This window comes from Tamandua tetradactyla, unplaced genomic scaffold (genome assembly GCF_023851605.1).
Source record: "Tamandua tetradactyla isolate mTamTet1 unplaced genomic scaffold, mTamTet1.pri scaffold_103_ctg1, whole genome shotgun sequence".
Classification (NCBI taxonomy): domain Eukaryota; kingdom Metazoa; phylum Chordata; class Mammalia; order Pilosa; family Myrmecophagidae; genus Tamandua; species Tamandua tetradactyla.
Window position 1 is genome coordinate 442,325 of NW_027518261.1, and position 26,281 is coordinate 468,605.

At 36.1% G+C, this 26,281-nt stretch overlaps 1 protein-coding gene and 1 pseudogene across 14 annotated transcripts in view; both read right to left on the bottom strand.

Annotated features, from left to right (window-relative positions):
- LOC143673063 (vomeronasal type-2 receptor 26-like) overlaps nucleotides 1–26,281 on the bottom strand; it is a 107,498-nt gene that overhangs the window by 65,533 nt on the left and 15,684 nt on the right. For 13 of the 14 annotated variants that reach the window (XR_013170158.1, XR_013170157.1, XR_013170156.1 and 10 more), the window contains 2 exons: nucleotides 3,074–3,247; nucleotides 1,329–1,502 (listed from right to left, as the gene is read on the bottom strand). Coding sequence is in view for 1 of the 14 variants with exons in the window: in XM_077147438.1 (XP_077003553.1) it covers nucleotides 1,329–1,364 (36 nt within the window). In the remaining 13 variants the exon portion in view is untranslated. Of the gene's footprint in view, nucleotides 1–1,328; nucleotides 1,503–3,073; nucleotides 3,248–12,362; nucleotides 12,805–26,281 lie in introns of those variants that run through there. The other variant, XM_077147437.1, reaches the window with a different exon arrangement.
- LOC143673068 (macrophage scavenger receptor types I and II pseudogene) lies at nucleotides 14,763–18,255 on the bottom strand (annotated as a pseudogene).

A 26,281-nucleotide genomic window follows, 5' to 3' on the forward strand; every position in this document is an offset into this window, starting at 1 on the left:
ACTGATCTTCCATAAGAGAGATGTTTGAATGGAAAATAAATGAAACAAAACATTAAATATTGTGAGAAATATAAAAGCTACAAAACAGTATTTTCTAGGATAATTCATGTTTTAATCCAGATTTGTAAGACTATTTCTAAAGAAATGATTCAAAATATAATTAAATTCTAAAAGCAATAAAATGTCCTTAAATAAATTCATTAGATTAGAAGCTTAAGGGCCAAAAGAATGCTAAATATATATAGCAGAAAAAGTATGAAAGAATGAGTAAAAAGAGAAATGGAAGATGACTTGTCTTTACAGTAGATAATTTTATACTTTTATGATTGAATATCTGGCCAATATACCAGACAAATGCCTTGAGAACTTTGTGTATTACTCTTAAAAAGATTTTCATAGCACAAGGAAGTAAGCTGGAAGGAACCCTGTGGTTGCATAATAAGAATTTGCCTGGCCTCTGTACCTAGTTCCTGGAAGAGTCTCTCTAAATCTTTGGAATTTCACGCTCTGATGGTCTGTTATTCATGTTAGACTCCTACCCCACCCCTGCTCCCATTAACAGACCTGATGGGTTATGTTCACAAGATGGATGAGGGTGGGGCTGGCCACTCCTGTAGTCCTATAGTGGGGACTAGCCTCACTAGGAAGACCAAGCATGTGATTAGAGGGTTGGGGCCTTGAATCAAGTCTACCCGGCCAACTTCTGATGAATGGAGTTGGCCGGAGATTGAGCTCAACCCTACAGACTTTGATTCATTCAGTCCTGCCTACCTATGAAAGCCCCATAAAAACTCTGGACACTAACGCTCTGGTGAGATTTCCTGATTGGTAATACACACTGATGTGCAGGAAGAGTGAAGTGCCCTGACTCTACTGGAAGAGGATTTAGAAGCTTCATGTTTGGGGACCCTTACAGACATGGTCCTATGTGTCTGGTCTTAATCTGAATCATTTCGCTTTGATAAACTGCATTCATAAGTACAGTGCTTTCTTGAGTTCTGAGCTGTCCTAGCAAATTATTGAACCTGAGAAGGTGGCAAGAACTCCTAAATTTGTAGCCATTTGGTCAGAATTAGGGGTAGCCCTGGGAATCCTGAACATGTGGCTGGTGTCTCCAGTGAATTCAGTCATGTGGAGGGAGGATGATGCCCTTCACCTGCGGAATCTGCCCTAATTCCAGGTAGCCAGAATTGCATTGCATCTGTAAACCAAGGTGAAGCAGTGCCCTTAAACTATGATGACTAGCCTCCTATGCAATCATGTTTGTGTTTTATCAAGCTTACCATGCCTTCAAAGTAATGAGCTCATTTCCTGGAAGAGTTTCCTACCTCTACACGTAGGTAAGGAACTACTCCATTGGCCATTGCTCCAGCACTGGGCTCAAGATGTCCCCTGCAGCAAACAGCCAGTGTTGCAGGTGAAGTTCACTACATCATTCAGGTTGAACTCACTGCCATTGGTGAGTCCACGGGCAGGGTTTCCAGGGTGACCACAGGTGATGGCTGGAGAGGAATATAAGTCAATATTGTTGTCAGATAACAAATGCCTTCACTTTCACTTGCAATCATTTATTAATAATTGCATGTGTTACATATGCATATGTTAAATGTATGGAGTAAACAGTTTGAGATTAATCAAACAATTTACAAACTTCATTTATTTTGGGAAAGGAAAATTGGAAGAGGAAACTATGATGCTGAACACACAGGCTTTTATTAAAATTGTAGAAAATGACTAACACCTGGCAAATGTACTTCCTATCATAATAATTATTACTTCTTGCTCAAATCATGACAAAATTCCAAATAAGTTTAAAAGTTAAGCAGTGAAAACACAGATACACTAAATTTATTTTATAAATCTTGAGTTGTGAGGATTGTTCCCATAGTACACACCAACTGATTTTGTGACGGTCTTGTTTTGAAGTCATTATGGGGTTTGGTTAATTGTACGTGTATAAATTACTCCATTATCAATAGTAAGCATAATGAAGGTAATACAAGTAAGTGTGAGCACTTAAATGTATTTTCATTCACAATCTCTATTGTAGGATCATTTGGATGTAGTGGACTGTCATTATATCATGACCCAAATAATGACAGTACAGAACACGGAGACATGCCTCACTGGCTCTTTCAAATGAAATGCATTTAGTCATAAAACTGGCATTTCCCCCCTTATTTATCTTGTGAACAATTATTTTTCTCCTAAGTAAATCCTTTCACCTCTGATCTTTGTACATTTACCATGGCACTATCAGAGTTATTACAGGTCACTTTCTCATAGTTACATCAACATTTTGTTTGTTTAATTCCCAGGAAAATAATATTGGGAAAAATTGGTTAAGAATGAATTTTGCAATAGAGAATAGAAACTACTCTAAAAATAGTAGTCAAAATGTTTATCTTTGAAGTTAAAGAGTTAGAGGACAATAGTTATGTTTAATTTCATCTCTCCTTTGAAGGAAGAAATGCTTATAAAACACTCTATATTCTTGAAAAAACAAAATGACAAAGAAAAGCAAAGCAACCCAGAGGAGGAGATGTGTAAGGCTATTTTTAAGACTCTGTAAAAGTTATCCTGCATCATGACTCAGCATCTTTACCCTCATATATATATAATTTGCTCTCATTTCCACCTAGTTTATACTTTGATAACATCAGGGAAAATGAATGCCAAGGTATCACTCATCCAATGACCCATTTGAAAGGAATTAATGAGCAAATTAAATGTGGGCAGGAGTCTGGAGGAAGAGTTGCAAGGGACGTGATGGGAGGGGGATAAAAAATAGAAAGAGGGGGTGGTACGACAGTGGCTCAGCGGCAGAATTCTTGCCTGCCATGCTGGAGACCCAGGTTCAATTCCTGGTGCCCGCCCATGAAAAAAAAAAAAAAAAAGGAAAAAGTGAGGATTAATGCCCATAGTCTTTTTTTACTGGCCAAGTGAAATTGAGGTTGTTCTGTTCTGTTCTACTCAGAGAATTAAATATGCTTGTGTCATGGCAATCATCAAGGCAAAAGAACTGTGAGGAAGGGACTCAGCTGGTGAGTTTGCTCATAAATGGTATACTTACGGACACAAACAGGAGTTTGTCCAGACCACTTGTGGTCTTGCAGGCATATCAGAACTGAAGTTCCAACCAGCTGGAAATCAGGATTGCACTGATAAACCACCATGTCTCTGTAACTAAAGCCATCGCCACTAATGTGACCATTGACTATTGGATCTGGAGAACCGCAGTGGCCATCTAAAAAAAAATGCAAGTGAAATTAATAAGAATTTTAGACAATATGACTTTTACATGAGTAAAAAATTCATAATTTGTATTATCAAGTCAATAGTACAATTAAATGCATAACGTATTGGAATTCATTAACGTGCATCTGTATTTATTTTAGATTGTTTCCTTTTTAATTTATTCATTTATTTTTCTGAATAAGTGTGAGTAAAATAAGTAGTATTTGTAATAGGAAGTTGTTTACAGGTGTTTCCCTAAATATGGTTTCCCTATTTGTATCTTCCTTTAGTTATTATAATTATTGAAATTTTGTTATTTTCCTTGTTGTCCTATATCCAAATAAATGTCAAGTGAAAGGAAGAGACACTTCAAAAGAATAATAACAGGGTTTGGTAATCTATTGAATACGGATAGTGAAAGAGAAGGATGACAAGGATTTCCAGCCTGAAAGACTGTTTGCAACAGATTGTTAATCTATTTGTAAAATTCCAAGGGGAAGGACAGAGTTCAGAAAATAAGTTCAAACTCGAACATGCAAATTTGAGTTATGTGTGGATCAATGTCTAGGTGAAAATGGCCTGTAATCAGTTGGAAGTGTACGTCTACAGTTCAGGAGAAAGAAGTACTAAAGATAGAGTAGATTTAGGAGTAACAAGATTATAGCTATTGTTTGAAATTAAAGGGTGGCTAAACTTGCCAATGAAACAGTAAGCTAGTGAGGGGAAAGAGCCTAAAAACAAAGTCAGGACAAAGATTAATACTTAGGTGAGGCAAAGGGTCTTGATGTGAAAAAAATCATACGACTGTACACCACAGTGAACCCTAATGTAGGTCTTGGGCTGCAGTTAATAGTACAATTATAACAATATTCTTTCACTTATTTTAATAAAGTTACCACAACATTGCAAGGTGTTAATAAATGGGGGAGAGGGAATATGGGAAATTAGTATTTTCAGCATAATTTTTCTGTAAACCTGCAACTTCTCTAATAAATAAAAAATTGAGAGAGAGAACAAGAAAGAAAGACAAGGGTTACTAAGACAAAATTATATCTGGAAAGGGGATGGAGTTATCATACTATATCCCTGAAAAAATCATTCTACTTTTGTTCTACTTACATGCTACCAGGTAATCTTCAATTTTCTAAACATTCCTGGCTACCAGGAGGAAATGACCTATGCAAATAACTTATTTTGCAAGTCTTTTCAGATATATTTTGCTTTATAAATTAATAAATTGGCATTTTGGATTATCTATCAAAAAACAGTACTAAAAATTGATCCCAGGCTAGAAATAAGTCTGCAACATACCTGACAAGGGTAGATGGAAAAAGACTGATGATTTAATGTACTTTTGAAATGGATCTCTCCCTCTCTCTCTTTTTCTCTCTAATAGATATTATTTTTAGAACAGTTTTAGATTCATAGAAAAATTGAGAAGATAATACAGTTCCCTTATACATATTGTTAACATCTAAAACATGTGACAATTAATAAACCCATGACATTAATTGAAGCCCAAACTTTAAAAAGTATGGATATGAAGCAATATGAAATGCAAAAAGATAATTAGTAAAAATGACATTAAACTTTAATAATATTATCATGCCTCTCTCATACAGACTAACTATAATATAAATACTCAGTGAATTGAAGTTGAGAGCAGGGATTATCAGGTTGGGGACTATTGTAAAGGGTTTTAGATTGTAAGCTCTTACAGCAGTCACATATATTCAGGAGTTGTAACTGTTATTTCTAAATTCTGAGATGTGGAGATATTTGTATATAACCTGGTTGTTCCCAAAAACTTTGGGTATTTATGTGACATCTAAGACCCAGAGTTAGAGCTCTGAAGCTATGAAAGTCAGCACTGCCCCATATAAGAACTGTTTAAAAAGTTGAAAAAGGGATGAGACTTCTACTAGAGATATGACTGCAGCTGATCTTGATAGAACTAAGGTAAATCATACACAGGGTAAAGGATGATATCACCCATATATTGAAATGTTAAGGCTTAAGTCTGCATTTCAATTTTTTTTGTTTGTTTCTTTGTTTTTTGTTCTCTATTTTCTCTTTCCTGCCTTCTTTAGGGTTACTTTGACATTTCTTTTAAATGTAAACATTTTGGTTTATCTACAGTGATTTTTAGTGTATCTCTTTGTACAGCTTTTGTAGTGGGTGATCTAGTTATTACAATGTATGTGCAGAACTTATCATGGTGTCCTGGTATTAAGATTTTACCAGTTTGAGTGATGAAGTCCTATATCCCTTTACATCTACATCCCTTTATATTCACCTATTTATTATATAATTTTCTTAATTATTAATTATTTGCTTTTACATGCATTGAAGACCACAAGTGAAGCTATAATTTTTGCTTTATTTGTCAAACATAATTTAGAAAACACAAAAGGAAAAGGAAAGTCTAGTATATTTACCCTTTTTTTTTGCCCTTTCTGTTGTTCTTTCTTCTATTATGATGTTCCAAGATTCATAATTTTATCATTTCCTTCCTATTTGGAGAATTTCCTTTAGCTATTCTTTTATGGTAGGTGTGCTGGTGACAAATTTTCTTAAACTTCTTTTATATGAGTTTATCTTAATTTTTCTTCATTCTTGAAGGGCATTTTCAGTGGATATTAATAGCATGGGGTGATGGTTCTTCTCTTTCAGGACTGGAAAAATATTTTGCTCTTTCTCTGACCTCCATAGTTTCTAAGGAGAAATCTACTATCATTTGAATTATTGTTCCCCAATGGATAATGCAACATTTCTCTTTGACTGCTTTCAAGATTTTTTCTTTCTCTTTAGTTTTCAGAAATTTGACTATGATGTGTCTTGGTATACATTTCTTTGGGCATATGCTATATAGCCAGCTTTTCATTCAGCTGTTTAAATCTGTAGGTTCATATTTTTACCAAATGTGAGAAGTCTCAGACATATTTCTCTGCTTACTTTTCATCTTCTCCCTCTTCTTTTTTCTGAATTCTGATGGCATTAATATGGGACCTATTGCTATAACCTATATGCCCCTTATACTAAATTCATTTTATTCCTGTATAGTTTCTCTTTATTGTTCAAATTGAGGAATTTTTATTGCTTTCTTTTCAAGTTCATGAATATTTTCCTCTATTTCCTTCAATCTGCTGTTGATTCTGAGTTTTTATTGAGATTATTGTAATTTTAGCTCTAACATTTCCACTTGGTTATACTTTATATCTTCTCTACTTCTTATGCTTCTTTGATGAGACTTTCCATTTTTAAATTTGTTTCAAGCAGGTTTGCAGTTTCTGCTTGTTGAAGCATTTCTATGATGGGTGCTTTAAAATCTTTGTCAGACCATTCTAATATCTTTGCAATATCAGTGTTGGCATTTGTTGATTGTCTTCTTTTATTTAATTTGAGATCTTTCTGGTTCTTAGTATGATGATTGACTTCCAATTGCAACCAGAAGATTTGGGGCATTATTTTATATGACTCTGATCTTATTTAAATCTTGTATTTAGTAAGCATCTAATCCACTCTGGTGGATGAAGGGAGGTACCACCTCCTTACTTCTAGGTGGGGATAAAAGCCCACATTTTTTACTCACCCTTTGTTAATACCTGGGGTGAAAGATTTGTAATTAAGGCTTCCCACTAGATCCTCATTGATATCACCCTGGCCGTAAGCTTTAAAGGGTACCACATTCCTGTTTCTCATATATTCTATACTGACAATGGAGAGGGGTTGCCTCTTTACTACTGCATTGTGGCAAATTTCCTGACTGTCTAATATACCCCCTCTAATACCATCCCAGTGAAGAGTGGGAGGGGTGGTAGCTCATTACATCAGGTAGGGATGGGTGTCCAAGCTCTCCATGTGGTCTCTACTGACACTATGTGAAGAGAGTGTCCTTCTTATCAATGAGCAGTGGTGAAAGTCCTGATTTTCCACTAGGTTTCCTCTAATACCATCACAGTGAGGAGATGGAGGGAGCTCCATTATTTATAATTCCCCTGGTAGTAGAAGTCCAGGTTCCCACATGGTATACACTGACACTGAGTGGGGGCAGAGGTCCTGTTACCTTTGACAAGGATGAAAGTCTCAGCTCCCCAATCTGTCTTCTCTGCCACTAGCCAGTTGGAAAGGTTGGATTGTCTTGTTACAAGCCTAGTGAGGAACTTCACTTGGTCTTTGCTATCAGAAAGCGACAGTGGTTGCAGTTTTTTTTTAATGTAGTGTTTGCTGGGGTAGTGCAGTTATTATATATACATTTTCTGTCTTGCTCAACTGCCCTTTTACTGGGCCTTTTGGCTACAGAAAGCAAGCTTTCCTTGAGTTTTTTGTTTCCTTTAAATCTGCACCCATTGGAGTTTCCATGTTACCAGCCTCTTCAGTATCCAGTCAGGAATACATGAGGCAAAAAGGAAACCCAGGGAACTCACCATTGAATCATTCCAGGGATTCCAAGGTACCTAGGCATTCTACCTTCCCTCTACCTTTTGGAACTTTCTTATATTTGTTTTATACATCTTTACCAAGGTTTTGAGTTTTATAGCAGGAGGTTTAGGGCAAAGAACATCTATTCCATGTTCCTACAAGTGGAAGTAAGAATATTCTTTTAAAAATGATTTTTGAGACTAAGAAGGAATGTGACATATAGGTGACTGCATGGCAAAGAAATTATAGAATTGGGCAGACCATGTACTCAGCAATAGCTGAACTTCTTCAGTGTGAACCATGTATTCCACTCACATGCTGCACTTATTACTTAAGAGGTGCCCAGACATAGTCTTCCAAATAGTATAACAATCCCTAGAGGGCAGAAATTTAGAAAACATTTTGCTCTTTCCACTGTCTTGTACCTTGAACAATGTAGTGATCAACAAACATAGGACAACTGAATTTATTATCAGAAAATGGAAAAATACTTTTATATGATAAATGATAGTATTTATATATTTTTTAATTACCATTGCTCTGAATTTTGGCATGTGGATTTACTTGGCTCATAATATGAATAATAAATAGTAAGGAAAACTTTCACCTTGAGCTTATGGTATAAGTAGTATTTTTTTATTGAATAATCAAATTGACCTCATAACTTTGATGAAAATTATGAATTTAAAATTTAAGATCTGCAAGTATATATATATGAAATACTATCTGGTGGTTATTTTTGCTGTTTTCAAGAAATGCCACATTTGATTCATGTATATTAAAATAACCCCAATGTTTGGAATGATTTCTAATGAGATAATGACAAAAGATAAAGCAATGTCTTTCATATGTCTTATAGTACATTTTAGAAGCGTATCAATTACTTTTCGTATACCTTCATTCCTCAATTCCCTAAAATGTGCTTAAAAATGTGATCTGACATTGAGTCTCTGTAGTTGCATTTCTTTACAATTCATCAATTTAGGAGGCCAGGAGGTCTGTCTTCAAATAAATGCACTAGGGAATGTTAAAATTTCTGTGCCTGTATCCCTTATTAAAATTACAACTAGGTAAATAAATAACAACAAAAAATAAATATGAACAAAAAACCCTCTAGATTTCATTCTAGAATCATAGATATTAGAAGACTGGCAATTAGCAAAATATTACTTCCCTAATGAAAATAAATTTAGTTTGTTTCATGTAAGCTAAGACACCAAATCTGAAGCCACTTGACACAAATTATATAAATCAAAATATACTATTCTTATCCTAAACATAACAATGTAATTATGTGTTTGTTATTGTGTCTAACACAGTCTACAGGCATTTTCTCATCTAATATTTTTAGAGAGAATTTTCTGTTGCAGTGAAAAGAAACCAAAGGCCCAAGAGGATGAATAACTAACTTGCCCAGACCACACACTTAGTAATTAGGAGAATCAGTTCCCTAATACAGATGCTCCAAAAATCAATATACTATGTATGAGCCCTGATCTTGGAAAACCTCTGAAGTGCTTTCCAATTTCAGAATTCTATAGTTCTGTTCAGTCATGTTCAATAAAATACATTACTCATGTTATCTTCTAGAAAGTACACAATGGAAGAAAAACATTTGTTAACATGATTTAACAAACAAGAAAATGGTTCTGACACAAAGGAGTGAAGTTGCTTATGAGTGGAGATTCAGACACTTGTGAGATTTAATGCAGGATTTCATTTTAACTAAGACTTTCTAGAACTATTAATGGAGACACTTTTAAGAGTTATATTTTGATGAAGAATTATCATATAATTCATGTGTGTTTTCATAAAAATCAGGAAACTAGTGTGAATGCTCTAATAACATATCTAGTTATACAGCCACACATTCAGATAACTATATCTGAAACTCCTAAATGCTTGATTTTTGGAAGTTTTAAGTAAATTGAGCCATTTTATGAGAAGGATTTTGTATCATACGAATGGTCATTTTGTTAGTCATAGCATATAAGATGTTGATTCCTTTCCCAAAAAGAAATATCCCCCCATCTGACAGTCTTAAACTTGATCTAATTTGAGCATTACTGCAAATCAGTAAAGAAGGCAATTCAGTAAAGAAGGCAAGGTAAATATAATTATTCTGAATATATTGTTTGTGCTCACAGGCTGACATAAGTTTTGGATATAATGGCTTCTCCAATAAGTGGTGTGTGCTGCCATTATAGAAAATTTAGTGTCGTAGGTAATTTTCTCTTTAGCCAGTTAAATTTATAGAAAAAATTAATATTGTTAACTAGTAGCATTTAGGACCTTGCTAAGAGAGATTTCACATAATTTTACATATACCATCAATCAATGAACAAGAACATGTTTTTACTTCATTCACTTGAAAAATATCTGTTGAGGATCTACTACATTCCATTCTAAGCATATAGTTTACAATGGTGAACAAAATGACATTGTGCTTCCCCACATGAACCCTACAGACTGCTAGAGAAGAGAGCCCTGAAACAAGTAGAATTACCAACTGGAAAAAAGTCAGTGTGGCTGCAAATGGGAAATCTATATTTGAAAAGGTTTGAGAGGTAATCAGGAGACCCATTGTTCAGAGCCACGGTGAAAAGTTTGGATTTTATGTTAAATACTTCATGACATCGTTCAGTAAACTGGGCAGTACAGCAAACACATTTGTATCTGCAAAGTGATTGCTGTCCATAGAGTGATTTGAAAGAGGGCCAAGAGTGAAGCAGACACAGAATGACCATTTTAGCAGTCCATGGAAGAGATGAAAGTAGATAGGAATAAAGTGCAAAGAAGTGGATAGATTGAGACAAGTCTAGTGGCCAGAATCAACAGAACTTGATAGATTTAGGTGTGATGGAAGATGGAGGCAAGAGAGGGAAGTGAATTAAGCAATTGGATGTAGTAGAGATACCATTTTCTGAGACAGGATGAACTTCAGTGAAAGCAGATTTATGGGGGAATAAACAGTTCCAATAGGCAAGAGGATTCCTTAGGGAGAGTGGATATTTCAATTGAGCACTTGACCCTTTGAGCCTGGAACTCAGAAGAAGGACAGGGGCACATTTAGAGTAAGAAGCACTTCTAATATTTATTTGTACCCTCAATAAAGTAGCCCCTCTCTATAAATTCATTTCAAACTGTGAGATTATGTAGCTCTGACTATATCATTGAACAAAGTTTCCTATGACCTATTAACAAATTTTAATGGATCCAAAATTCCTATCATTCCACTGTCTTTTGAAAAAATCTGTTACTGTTATTTATTAACACATTTATTAAATTATTTATTGTGGAACTAACTTACTACAGGAATAAAATATATCAACACAGCATAGGTAGAGACCTTATACAAGAAAATAAAGAATACAGGTTTCCTTAGGTATCAAGGGAATATATTTCTCCTGAAATAATAGCTTTTTTATTTCATATTTTAAGGTTCTACTTCAAACTTTTAGTAATACAAAACATTTCATAAATCATGTATTTGCCACTTAATATTAATTATTTAATGCAAATTCTAGAATTTTTATATAATTTGGGGAAGGGAAGCAAACATTCCCATTTTATAGGTAATGTTGCTAAAAATCAAAGATTAAGTAATTCAATGTAAGACTGGTATCTAGTGGGAAAATGCAATTAGATAAGTAATAAATGATACATCTTTCTTAGAAAAAGTCCCCATTAACCCCCTGCTATCATATAACTAGTTAGCATGCTAATATCATTTACATTGGGATTTAAAAATCACTCCTATTAATCTTGAAAAAAGATGGTACTAGACTTCAGGTTTATTAATACGTTAGTCTGTGTCCTTTCTGGTGTGACATACACAAAAATTAAACACAAAGGTAAAAGAAGGACAGGAAGAAGAAAAAGTAATGAGATATTTAATGATTTAATCATTACTAACTCTAAATCAAAAAGTTTCTAACAATAATTCAAGGTATCTCAAATTGTACAAACTAGTGGTATATGAGTAAAATGTTCCATGTTTTGAAAAAGACCATAGTCATATATCTGATATGATAAATAGAGTGAATTAAACAATTGTGAGAAGACAGTGGATTGGAAGCTACAGGTTTCAGTCCTTCCACCAGAGTAACTATTAAATAGGCAGACAGCGACTGAATCAACCACTGCAAAACTTTGGCGTCCAATAGAACACTGTACAGCATCTACAGAAGAGTTGGAGGAAGAGGCTGGTAAATTATGGTAAAACAAGTAAACTGCTCACTCCACAGCAGGCACCATCCCCCATCTCCCACTTTCGTGGAAGGTGGCAGTGGGGCCTGACCCCTGGCATAGCTTGCAGGTGCCAGAAAGGGACATAAAAATCCGGTTCTTCAATGTCTGCTGGGGAGGGCATCATAGTCCAATCACAGGTCACTGCTTCTGATTAGATGCTTCGGGATGCTGGGGGCCTTGCTCTGAGGGCAACCAATTATACCAGCTTGTTCCAGACAAAGGCAACAGAGGAGACTTCAATATGGTTTGTTTCCTCACAGTTGTGCTGGATAGCTGAAGAGCTGCATTTATTGGACAGGCGCCAAGTCAAGTAAGCACATTTTTTTGAAACTGTAAAAGAAGTTCTTGGTACTCTTCCTGGTCCCTACTTTATTGGCTCCCCAAGACAGTTTGTAGTAGACCAGCACTCCCTTTGTGGGTCTGTGGCCTTTTTGTGGCTAGGAAATACTTACTGGGGAAACTCCTCTTGGACAAACCCACCCTCCCAGAATTTGTCCTCTATGCAAATTCTGCACTGGCCTGGAACAAAGGCTTACCTGCTCTAAATTCTTCAGTGGAACACCCAGGAGAAGGAAAAGTTCTGTTCCCTGGGAGTAGAGGGGTAAACAGGGAAACTATTTAGGCTGCTGGGATGTACAAGTCCAGGATAAGATGCAAGCTCACAAAAGACAGGGAAGATCCTGCACTTTGCATTCAACTAGGGCTGATCTTCCTGATAGGAAGGCTGAATTCTAAGAGAGCAGCAGCCAATTTGAAAAGACTATGAAAGGTGTTTTTTGCTTAGGTTTGTTGATTTTGTTAGCTCCTGACACTCAAGAAAATCTCTGTTATATCACCAGCTGGATATAAACTCAAGAAATAGACATATCAGGGAATAAATCCTAGAGATAACATTTAAAAATATTAAAACACATAATGCACAGCAGAATATTACAAGACAAACATACAAACAAAAAAGGAAATTATGGCCCTCACAAAGGAAGAGGATAAAAATCTAGAACACATCAATGAGGAAGATCAGACTATGGACATACCTGACAGAACTTAGAAAAATTGTCTTCAGAGAAGATGAAGGAATGCTCAAGGAGATGAAGGAAAATAAGAGAAATAACAAAGGGTATCAGAAAACAATTAATGCATATTATAAGCATCTCAATAAAAAAAAACATACTTTTAAAAAGAACCAAATAGAACTCCTGGAGTTGGAGACCAGAATAACAGAACTGAAAAATACCCAAGAGGGTTTCACAGCAGGACAAGCTGGCAGAAGAAGAAATCAGTGAATTCAAAAACAATACACTTGAAATGAGTCAAGTAGAGGAGCAGAAAGGAAAAGAGTTATTAAAAGTGAAAATAGGAGGGTGCAAGGGTAGTTCACTGGTAGAATTCTCACTTGCCATGCTGGAGACTCAGGTTTGATCCCCAGCACATGCACTTCCCAAACAAACAAACAAACGAAAACCAAACAAAAATTCAGGAAAATGGTGCTGCAATAAGGGGATACTCACATGGAAAAAGAATGAAATGTGACCCCCACCATACAGAAAAAAAAAGCGAAAATAGCCTAAGGTATCTCTCAGACAACAATATTTTTTTTTTGAAAATTTAAGATAATTTTATTTAATATATGTAGATTCAAAAATCATCAACAAAAATACTCACAAATCAAATCTGGCAGAACATTAAAATAATTATACTCCACGACCAAGTGGGATATATTGATACTGTGAGAATATCAAGAATTCAACTTGGGGAGGTTGAATTTCTCCCCACTCTCACCATTCCCCGAAGGGGGCTTGCAAATACTTTTCCATTCACTGATCAAATCATTCTGGGATTCATCGGGGGTTCACTCTGGACAAACCAACAAAATCTCACGTGCTACCTGAGATAGACAACAACAATATTGCATTATGGGAGTTCCAGAAGAAGAAGAAAGAAAAAGGAGAATAGAAATATTTAAAGAAATTATGTGGAAAACTTAGCAAAAGATGTGAATATGCACATTCAAGATTCTGAGGAACACCAAATAGGATAAATTTGAAGAAAAATATTCCCCATCACATACTGACAAAACTGTGAAATGCAAAGGACAAGGAGAAAGTTCTGAAGGCAGCAAGAGAGAAGCAACATGTGTTCAAGGGAGTTCCAATTAAATTTAAGTGTCAATTTCTCATAAGAAACCATGGAAGGAAGAAGGCAGGGGGTTAAAATACTTAAAGTGCTGAAATAAAACAACAGCCAATCAATACTTTTTTTTTATGTTCACAGCACTTTATGATTTTACAGTGTCTTCACATGCAGTATCTTATTTGACCCTCCCAACAATCTTGTGAGGTAGGTTTTAAGATGTCCGTTTTTGGGCAGGCCACGGTGGCTCAGCAGGCAAGAATGCTTGCCTGCCATGCCAGAGGACCCGGGTTCGATCCCAGGTGCCTTCCCATGTAAAAAAAAAAAAAAAGATGTCTGTTTTTAAGGTGAGATACACATACAGATACATACGGTACAATAAGAATGATATTATTGCATAACCCATAACCCATAATACTGAGGTTACGGGTTAAAAATAGGGATTGAACAATTGTGAAATGTTGGTCTGCTAATTAATAGAAAGACATGGAATAACATGAATCCCATGTTTTCCCTTTTCCTTTTTTTCAGTCTGTCTTTGCTTTACTAATTTTCATCCCCTACTTTATGTACACAAAATATCTCCATCTCTACTGAAATATTCTTCTCAAGAATCTATACTAGTTACATAGAGCATAAAATCAAAGAACTTTATACAATATAAAATTATTAGCATATTTTTTTCATAATCAAAATAATTTTACTTGAAATGGCTGGGCAATTTCAGAAAAAAAAGTTTTGGTTTACTTTGAATTATTGAACAAACTTTCCAAATTCCATTTGCACCTCATTTTACCACTTGAAAAAAAGTATGCTGTAACATGAAGAATGAGAAGACAGGAAAGTAAACTAAATAAATCAAAATCAATTAACTCATTTTAACATTCTAATAAATTGAAAAATCCTGATTTCCTCTGAATACTTATCGAGCCCTGTTCTTCCCCTAATTTAGTTCTGCTCATGGAAGTAATTGCTTGTTTACTTGACTATGTTTCTCATGGAAACATCTGCCCAAGACCAGAGATGATATCTATATTATTAGTTTTTATATGTCCAGTTCTAAGAAATACACAATGAACTTATGCTGACTGAATGCAGAGTCATCTATGTCATCCCAATCTCTGGTTAAGAATAGTGTTTTGAAATGTAAAGAATCCACAGGCGTGATGGTCAGGTTCATGTGTCAACTTGGCCAGATGGTGGTGCCTGGTTGTCTGGTCTGCAAGTGCTGGCCTGTCTGTTGCTCTGAGGGCATTCCATGGACTTAAATCATGACCATGTTGGCTGCATCCATAGCTGATCACATTTGCAATTAGCAATACTTAATCTAATCAATGGAAGGCTTTTAAGGAGGATTCAGAAGAGGTCATTACTCTCTGCCTCTCCAGAGAGCTGACTGAGGACCAGGTTGCCAGCTCATGGCTGCCCTACAGATCTTGGACTCTTACATCCCCATGGTTGCTTTTATAAAAGTGTGAGACACTTTTATAAATTTTATATTTACAGATATCTCCTGTTGATTCTGTTTCTCTAGAGAACCATAGCTAATACAACATGTAACTAACTAGTACCTATGAGATTTCTCCCAGAACCCAGCACATTAGTGTTCCTAGCCTCACATATGAGGACTGGCTGCTGCAGTTGGCCAGTCACTTCATGGAGGCTTCCAGGGCAGGAATGCTGGTTGATGGTGGTGGTGAAGTACCGGAGCTGGGAGAGATATAAGCCAGAGAGGAGAGGCCCATACAGCACCAAAGATCAGGAGAAAATGTCATGCAGAAATCAGGAGAGACATGGGAACCAAGGTCAGCTGATTGGAGGAGACACAAAAGGATCCTGGCATTCAGTTGTACTGATGACTTGTCCATAGGTGAAGGGCTTTTTATTGAGATGGTAACAGAGGGTATTCTGCCCCAACCCAACCAATCTTAAAAGGGCCCTGCTCTAATATGATCAGGGAGTTGTACTGGTCTTAGTATGCCTCCACTCCCTTTTTCTTCCTTCGAACCTTTTTGTCTGGGATTAACTGGCCTTCCCATCTTCTCAGGAAATCCTCAACTTCCAGGAAAGCTAACTGCTCCCCAATTACCTTTAAGTCCTGGAGGACCTATTGGATCTACAGTGCCTTGTGGACTACTTTCTCCAGTGGCACCTCAATCTCCTTTTCCACCTGGGCGACCAGGAGGATCACGAGGACCTTGAATTAAAGTGATATTTTTTAATGTCATAGAATGTTCCCAGTCTTTAAATTGGAGTAACACTATTCAACTGTGTCATTTCTTTTATATCCTGTTCCAAATGCACTTGTTCTTCTTTCATAGACATAATTTTTGCTGCTACATTATACATACACTTCTCTAGTTTTCTGATCTACTCATATTTTAAAAGCATTCTCTTAGACTTTGCTTTTCAGCATTTCTATGTTGAGCAGCAAATCAAGCAAGGTGACATTCAAACTCATTAAGGACTTAGAGATTTCATCCACTGAGTTTCCATCTGCATGGACTGAGGAAAGTGAGGTACTTAGCTGGAATATCATTAAATCTTTGATCAGCTGTCACACTGAAATTTTGGAAATGCTCTGAATCTATGAGATTGGTTTGATATCCAAAATATACCTTTTTCATAGTGCTCAGGTGTTCAATAACAACTTCTATAAATATTCTTTCATCTTCCCTGCCATTTCCTTTTCCTGTGAGTCTTTCAGATATACCATTTTCATTAATTGAACAAGCTGTACAATTCTTCATTTCCCACTTTAGGAATTGAGTTTCAAGAAGCAAAGTTGTCATTGGGTGAGCATCAAATTTCACAGATTCTGAACAGCTATCAGCCTCCTCCTGTTGTTCAGGAAATCTACACAACTGCTCCATGCTTCTGAGCAGTCTGATGTCATCTGCAGCTTTCTGCAGGACAAGGATGCTGTGCCAGTTTGAAAGGACTGTGTATCCTAGAAAAGCCATGTTTTAATTCTGATCCATCTTGTGGAGGCAGGTATTTCTTTTAATCCCTATTCAGCAGTGTAGGCTGAAAATTCGATTAAATTACCTACACAGAGATGAGACGCACCCAATTGTGGGTATCTAACCTTTGATTAGAGGGAGATGTGACTCCACCCATTCCAGGTGGGTCTTGATTAGTTTACTGGAATCCTTTAAAGCAGGAAACATTTTGGAGAGACTCACAAGAGCCATGAGAACCACAAGAGCCCATACAGCCAAAGACTTTTGGAAATGAAGAAGGAAAATAGCCCTGTGGCAACTTTATGAAATAAGAAGCCTGGAGAGAAAGCTAGCAGACATTACCATGTTTGTCATGTGTCTTTCCAGGTGAGAGAAAAACCCTGAACTTCATCAGCCTTTCATGAGTGAAGGTAAACTCCTGTTGGTTCCTTAATTTGGATATATTTATAGATTTGCTTTATTTGGGACACTTTCATGGCCTTTGAACTGTAAATTTGCAACTTAAAAGTAGTTCTGTTTCTGGTATATCACATTCTTGCTGCTAGCAAACTAAAACAGATGTTGTCTATGAAATCACCCAAGGTTTTGAGGCTAGAGGTCCAAAGTTAAAGTGTCAGAGAAGCAATGTTTTCTCTCAAAGACTTGGTTAGCATTCTGGGGCTGGCTGCTGATGAGCCTTGGCTTTTCTGTCATAAGGCAATGCACATGGTGGCTTCTCCAGGCTTCTCTACCAACCAAGAATTTTATATCAGGTGAGACTTTCTTTCAAAAATGAGGGAGAGATTAAGACTTTCTTAGATAAACAAATGCAGAGGGAGTTCATGACTACTAGACCTGCACTACAAGCAAACAAACAGGGAGTTCTTCAGACTAAAGAGGTCACTAGACAGGGTTCAAAGCAGCATATAGAAATAAAGACTTACAGTAAAGTAACCATTTAGGCCTTATAAATATACAGTACTATTGAATAGTATTTTGGGTACATAATTTCACCTCTTACTTCCTACAAATGTTAAAATCCAATTGCCTAAAAAATACTGCTATTTCTATGGTTTTAGATATACAACACGAAAAGATAATAAGGGGTGAGGAGACAGCATTATAGGAACAGGGTATGTGTATGCTTTTGAAGTCAAATAAATTGATATCAAATGAAATATGATTGTTATATGTTTAGAATGTTAAATTTTAACTCAATGGTAACTCCAAGAAAAACATATGAAAAATATACCCAGATAGAAATGAGAAGGGATTCAATATGGTGCAATACAGAAATCAAATAAATATGAATGTAGGCATTAATGGAAAGATTGAAGGATAACAAAGGTATAACACAAAGACTAAGCAGCAAAATGGCAGAATTAAGTCCTGTATTATTAATAGAGAATTTAAATGTAAATGGATTAAACTCTACTAAAAAGGCAGAGACTGAGAGAGTAGGTTTAAAAAAGACTCAAGTATACATTTTTTACAAGAGACTCATCTTAAATTCAAAGGCATAGTAGGTTGAAAGTGAAAAGATAGAAGAAATAAATATCAAGCAAGTATAAACAAAAATAGAGCTTAAGCAGCCATAATAATATCAGATAAAACTGATATGAGGGAAAAAGTTGGTCAGTATATACTGATAAAGGAGTCAGTTCAACAAGAAAATATAAAAATCATACACATACAGATCTAAGCAACAGAGTCTTAAAATATATGAAGCAAATACTGCAGATTTGAGGGGAGAAATGCATTAATAGTAGGAGACCTTAATAATAGATTTTCAATAATAGAACACTTAAAGAAAAGACCAATTATGGATTAGAGGAATTCAACAATACTTTAAATGAAGTAGGCCTAATAGACATATTTAGAACACTTCACCCCAATATAAAATATACTCATTGAGCATGCTCAAGTATAGATTATATGTTAGTTCACAAAACAAATATCAACTTCAAAAATGTTGAAATCACACAACACATCTTCTCTGAGCACAATGGAATGAAGTCAAAAATCAATAAAAGAGGGCGAAATGGAAACTTTACAAATATGTGGAAATTAGGCCACATACTATTAAACAATCAATGGGTTAAAGAGGATCACAAGTGAAATTAGGAAATAACTTGAGGAGAATGAAAATAATACAACATGCTAAAACTAATGGGATGCAGCAAAGGCAGTGTTGAGGGAAATTTACAGCCCTAACTACTAACATTAAAACAGAAAAATGTTTTCAAATCAGTCGCCTAATTTCAATACTGAATGAACTAGAAAAAGAAGAGCAAGCTAAACCCAAAAAAGCAGAAGTAATGAAATAACAAAGATGAGGTAAAGACAAATGAAATAGAGAATTTAAAAAATAACAGAGAGAATAACTACAGGAAGATGGCAGAATAAGACAGGTAAAGTTCACCCCCGCTCCATGGAACAGGTAGAGAAGGGATGGACGGTGACTGGGACAGCAACTCAAGGGTCTGAGTGACTTGGGAAGGTCTTTTACACTAAATACAGAAACCCTGGTTGCAAAAACTGAAGAACTGAGATACAAAGAACCGGAGACACCCAGCTAGTGCAAACAGCATAATGTGTCCCTTTTTAAATGGAAGCCCAGAGCCCTCAGGAGTGCAGAGATAGGGAGATGGGACAAGTAAGCAAGCCAAGCTGTGTTCCTTGAATGTGCTACCTTCATGTATGCCACCCACACCCCACGCCTGATACTCATGCCCCCCATGTTCCATGTGCCCACCCACATCCTATCTGCATGCCAGCATCTGATCATCCACACAGCATCCTCATCTGCCTCCCACCACGGCCTTCCTCTGTATCCCACATGCCACACCCTGCTCCTGGGCTGCAAAACCTGCCTGAGTTGCACCCCGCCACCAACAGTCCCCACACCACACCTCCACAACACCACAACACTCACCCCATGCTCACAGGCACCAATGTAGCATCCCTGACCTGTGCCTATACCTGCACTGCAAATCCTCACTGTACTGTTGTGCCCTGCCCCACGCCTTGCCTCCTGCTCCACATCCATCACACAAATACAAAGCTTTAGACTACTGTAGGAAATCAACTTCCAAAGTAAACCTATCAAGATATTTACATACCGTGAAGGCAACAGAAGATCATTAAATATATTAAAATGCAGAAAGACATAGCCCGTCCTAATGATCATATTGAAACACCAAAGAGAAAGAGATTTTGGAACAACTAAGAAAAGATGTTTATACAACTCTAGTAAATAAAATCAATGGAATGGCTAATGACAAAAGGAAATCAAGAAGTCACTAGAAGAGCATAAAGAGGAATTTCAAAGAATAAACAGAAAAATAGCAGATAGCACAGAGATTAAAGATGCTGTAGACCAAATCAAAAATATACCAGAGTCACACAAGAGTAGATGTGAAAAAGCAGAAGAAAGAATAAGTGAACTGGAGGACTGGATACTGATATTGAACACACAAAAGAGAAAATGGGAAAGAGTGGATCTCAGGGAAATGACAGTGCATGAATACATTAATGAAGTGCACCAATATATTAATCATTAGTGTCCCACAAGGAGAAGAGAAGAGTAAAAGGTCTAGGAAGATTAGTTGAGGATATAATGGGGGAAAACTTCCCAACCTATATAAAGGACATAAATATGCAAATCAAAGAAGCACAATGAACTCCAAATGGAATAAATCCAAATAGGCCTTCCTCAAGACACATACTAATCAGTCTGTCAAATGTTGAAGACAGGCAGAAAATTCTAAAAGTGGCAAGAGAAAAATAATCTATTGCATACAAGGGAAACTGCATAAGACTGAGTTCAGACTACTCAACTGGCACTATAGAGGCAAGAAGGTAGTGGTATGATATATTTGATATTCTAAAAGACAAAGACTTCAAGCCAAGAATTCTGTAACCAGCCTAATTGTCCTCCAAACTGAAGGAGAGGTTAAAATTTTCAAAGACAAACAGATGCTGAAAGAATTGGCCAACAAGAGACTGGTCCTACAAGAAATACTAAATGGAGTTTCTGCCTGCTGAAAAAAAAAAGCAAAAAAGACAGGAAAGGGAAGTCTGGAGGAGGGAACAGAATTTAAGAGGGCCAGAAAGGGTAACTTAAAAGATAAAAAGAGATAGAGGGAAAAGAATATATAGATCTGACAAGTAAAATCCAACAGATAAAATGGTAGATTCAAGAAGTGTCTTTACAGAAATAATTTTGAATGTTAACTGACTAAACTTACCAATTAAAAGATACAGATTGCAAGAATGGATTAAGAAATGTAAACTAGGTATATGCTGCTTACAAGAGACTCAACCTAGATACAAGGATATAAATAGATCAAAAGTGAAAGAATGGAAAAAAGATATTCCTTGCAAGCTATAACCAAAAGAAAGCATGAGTAGCTATACTAATATCAGACAAACTGGACTTTAAATGTGAAGACATCATAAGAGACAAAGAAGGGCATTATATATTAATAAAAGGGACAAATCTTCAAGAAGAAATAACAATCATAAATGTTTATTCTCCCAGTCAAGGAGCTCCAAAGTACATGAAACAAACATTGGCAAAGCTACAGAGAGTGATAGGCATTTCTACAATAATAGTAGGAGACTTCAGTGCACGACTCTCCTCTATAGATAGAACAACCAGATAGAGGGTCAGCAAGAAAATAGAGAACTTAAACAATCTGACAAATGAATTAGATCTAACAGACATATTTAAGTTGTTATACCACAAAAACACCAGGATATATACACTTCTCTAGTGCACACAGAACATTCTCCAAGACAGATCATATGCTGAGGGCAAAAACAGGTCTTTATAAATTTATAAACATTGAATTTATTCAAAGCACTTTCTCTGATCACAATGAAATGAAGCTGGAAGTCATTAGTTGCCAAAGAATGAGAACTTTCGCAAATATATGGAGATTAATTATCACATTGTTAAACAACAAGCAGGTCAAAGAAAAAATTGCTAGAAAAATCAGTAACTATCTGGAGGTGAGTGAAAATAAGAACACAGCATATCAGAACTTATGGGATGTGGTAAAGGCTGTGATGAGAGGGAAATTTATTGTCCTAAATGCATATAAGAAACAGCAAAAATCAAGGACTCAACTGTTCTCCTGGAGGAACTTGAGAAAGAATAGCAAACTAACCCTATATACAAGAAGAGGAATAACAAAGATTAAAGCAGAGTTAAATGAATGGGAGAACAAAAGAATAATAGAAAGAATCAGTGAAACCAAAACTACAGGCAAATGTCCCTAATGAGCATAGATGCAAAAATTCTCAACAAACTACTAGCAAATCAAACCCAACAACACATTAAAAGAATTACACACTGTAAACAAGTGGGGTTTATACTAGGAATGCAAGGATGTTTCAACACAAGAAAATCAATATGTAATACAGCATATTAACAAATCAAAAGAGAAAAATCACATGATCATCTTGATTGATGCTGAAAATGCATTTGCCAAAATTCAACATCCTTTTCTGATAAAAAGACTTCAAAAGGTACGAATCAAAGGTACCTTCCTCAATATGATAAAGGGCATACATGACAAACCCATAGGCAATATCTTACTTAATGGAGAGAGACTGAAAGCTTTCCCCCTAAGATTGGGAATGAGATAAGGATGCCCTCTGTCACACTATTACTCAGCATTGTATTAGAAGTTCTCCTTATAGCAATTATGGAGGAGAAAAGAAAGATAAGGCATCCAAATTGGAAAGAAAGGAGTAAATCTTTCATCATTTGCAGATGACATGATACTGTGCTAGGAAACTCTTGAGAAATCCACAGCAAAGTTACCTGAGCTAATAAGCAAATTTAGCAAGGTGGAAGAATATAAAATTAATGTGCAAAAATCAATAATGTTTCTATACACAAAAAATGACTTAACTGAGGAGTCAATCAAGGAAAAAATTCAATTTCAAATAGTTACTAAAAGAATCAAGTAACTATGAATAAGCATAACTAGGGACATAAAGGACTTGTACACAGAAATTATATAACATTGCTAAAAGAAATCAAAGACCTAAATAGGTGGAAAGACATTCCCTGCTCATAGATAGGAAGGTTAAATGTAGTTAAGATGTCAATTCTACCCAAATTGATCTACAAATTCAACACAGTACCAATCAAAACTCCAACAACTTACTTTGAAGACTTGGAAAAGCTAGTTACTGGAAGGGTAAGAGACCTCAGATAGCTAAAAACATCCTAAAAAAGAAAAGCAAAGTGGGAAAATTAATATTTCCTGATTTTAAAACTTACTATAAAGCCACAGTGGTTAAAGTAGCATGGCACTGGCACAAAACAGAAGCAATGATCAGTGGAAACAAATCAACAGCTTAGAAACAGACCAAAAATCTATGGTCAATTGATCTTCAACAAGGCTCCCAAATCATTGAACTGGGAGAAAATAGTCTTTTCAATATATGGGGGCATGGGAGATGGATATCAATAGCCAAAAGAATTAAAGAGGATCCTTACCTTACAGCCTATACAAAACTTAACTCAAAGTGGATCAAGCACCTAAATATAATAACCAGTAACATAAAGCTCCTATAAGAAAACGTAGGGCAATATCTTCAAGACCTAGTAATAGGAGATAGCTTCCTAAACTTTACACCCAAAGCCAAGCAACAAAAGAAAAAAAAATAGATAAATGGATATCAAAATCAAATGCTTTAGTGCCTCAAAAGACTCTGTCAAAAAGGTGAAGAGGCAGCCAATTCAATGGGAGAAAATATTTGGAAATCACATCAGATAAAAGTTTGATATCCTATATACATAAAGAAATCATACAACTCAATAACAAAAGAATAAACAACCCAATTATAAAATGGGCTAGAGATGTGAATAGGCAGTTTTCTGAAGGGCAAATACAGATGGCTAAAAAGCACATGAAGAGATGCTCATTTTCATTGGCTATGATGGAAATACAGTTCAAGACTACAATGAGATACCACTTCACACTTACAAGAATGTCTGCTATTAAACTAATAGGAAACTACAAATGTTGGAGAGGATGTGGAGAAATTGTGACACTTATGCACTACTGGTGAGAATGTATAATGGTACAGCCACTATGGAAGAAGTTTGGTGGTTCTTAGGAATCTAAATATAGAGTTGCCCTATGACATGGCAATACCACATCTCAGTATATACCGAGAAGAGCTGAAAGCAGTGACACAAACAGACATTTGAACATCAATGTTCATGGCAGATTTATTTGCAATCACCAAAAGATGGAAGCAATCCATGTGCCTGTCAACAAACAGGTGGATTAACAAAATGTGGCTTATATAAACAATTGAATATTATGCATCAGTACAACAAAACGATGTCCTGAAGCACATGAGAAGATAGATGAGCATTGAGGACATAATGCTGAGTGAAATAAGCCGGACACAAAAGGATAGATACTCTTTGATTCCACTTTTATAACCATGGTAAATGTACAGTCAGAGGCTTATAGTTTAGAATATAGGGGACTTAGAGATATAGAGAAACTAGAGTTCGTTGAACAGTTAGCTAATGTGGTTGAACTCAAATATAAGAGAATAGAGAGAAGTGAAGGTGGTTCACTTGTGGGTCTATAAGTAATATTATCATATTGAAGGTGAATGTGATTTAAAGGGGTTGTATAGACCCACGTGTCCCACTGAATTTAGTACTACAAATATAAATAAGCTCTCACATGAAATACTGCAAAGGTATGAATCTTGTACAAAGAGTGTGTATATTCAGAATATAGGTAGAAAACTGTTATTGCATACTATGGGCTGTGTTTAACAGGAAAACATCAACAGTACCACAGTGCCACAAATAATGGGGGGGAGGGACAACAGTAAGGGGAGGTTTAGATTTTCTATTTGGTGAGGATGTTTTTATTGGTTATTTTTCTCTTGGGAACAATGAAACTATCTAAAATCGAGTGTGTATGAACTATTGACTTTGGACATTATACACAGATACCCAACGAATGGAGGTGGCTGAAGGATACTCTTACTGAGAAGTAGATTAGTAAACAATGGTGTATACATATGATTCAATATTGTGCTGCTACAAAAGGAACAAAGTTGGGAGGTATGCAACATTGTGAATAAACCTGTGGGACATTTGTTGAGGCAAAATAAGCCAGCAACAAAAGAGCAATTATGGTATGGTCTCCTTTACAAAATACATATAAGAAAATTGGGGCCTAGATTGTAACATCTTATAGCAGTCACATTTACTCCAGAGTGGTAAATGTTATTTCTGGATTTTGAGAGGTTATTTTATATATGTATAATCTGGTATTTACAGATAAGAACAAAGCTGATCAGGTCAAGAATAAGGTAATTCAGAAGACAGGGGTAAGGAAGATACTGTCTATATTTTAGAACCACACATGCTCTTTGAGACAAGATTAAGAAAGATTTATTTTTTCCAGAACCTAAATTTTCTGTAGCACATAATCTAACTCAACCTGTCTGGAGAGATCATTTAAACAATCTAAGCACAGGGAGCCCAGAATAAGAATGGGCCTTTAATCTTATATAGCTTAATGTAATGCCTGGATATACCCCAGAGTATATTTAAGCAAATAACCAAAAAATAATGGAAACGTCCCTTGAGGGATGGGAGAGAAAATATGGAGCTACTAAACCTTACCTCTGGGAAACCCTTGGTTCTGTACCAAACATTAGGGACACCCAAATCAATAAGACAAGTCCTTGATCTTGAGACTTGTACTTGTGAAGCTTATGTATGCAGCAGAGAAGCATAGTCTACTTGTAGGTATGCCTAAGTTACATCTGGAGGACCTCTATTGCTGCTCAGATGTGGCCTCTCCCTCTCTAAGCCCAACTCTGTAAGTGAAATCATTGCCCTACCCCCATATGGAACATGGTGTCAGGGGTGAAAGTCTCCCTTGCAGCATGGGAGATGAATCTCAGGGATGAGTCTGGCCCTGGCACCATGGGACAATGATGCCATCTTGAACCAAAAGGGGGGAAAGAAGCATAACAAATAATGTATCAATGGCTGAAAGACTTCAAGCAGAGTCAAGAGGCTACTCTGGAGGTCACTCTTACAGAAGCTTCAGTAAAACATTGCTTCCTACCATACTTGACAAACTCTAACCCAAACCATTCCTGCCAATCCTAAAGAACACCTAGGATGTTATATCAGATTCTACAAATGTTCCATGCACTAGAGTAACTTTCTAGAGACCTGCCACCTCTGGATGCGTCTCTGGGCCAGATAAGTCCTGAAACCCAAAGAGGCC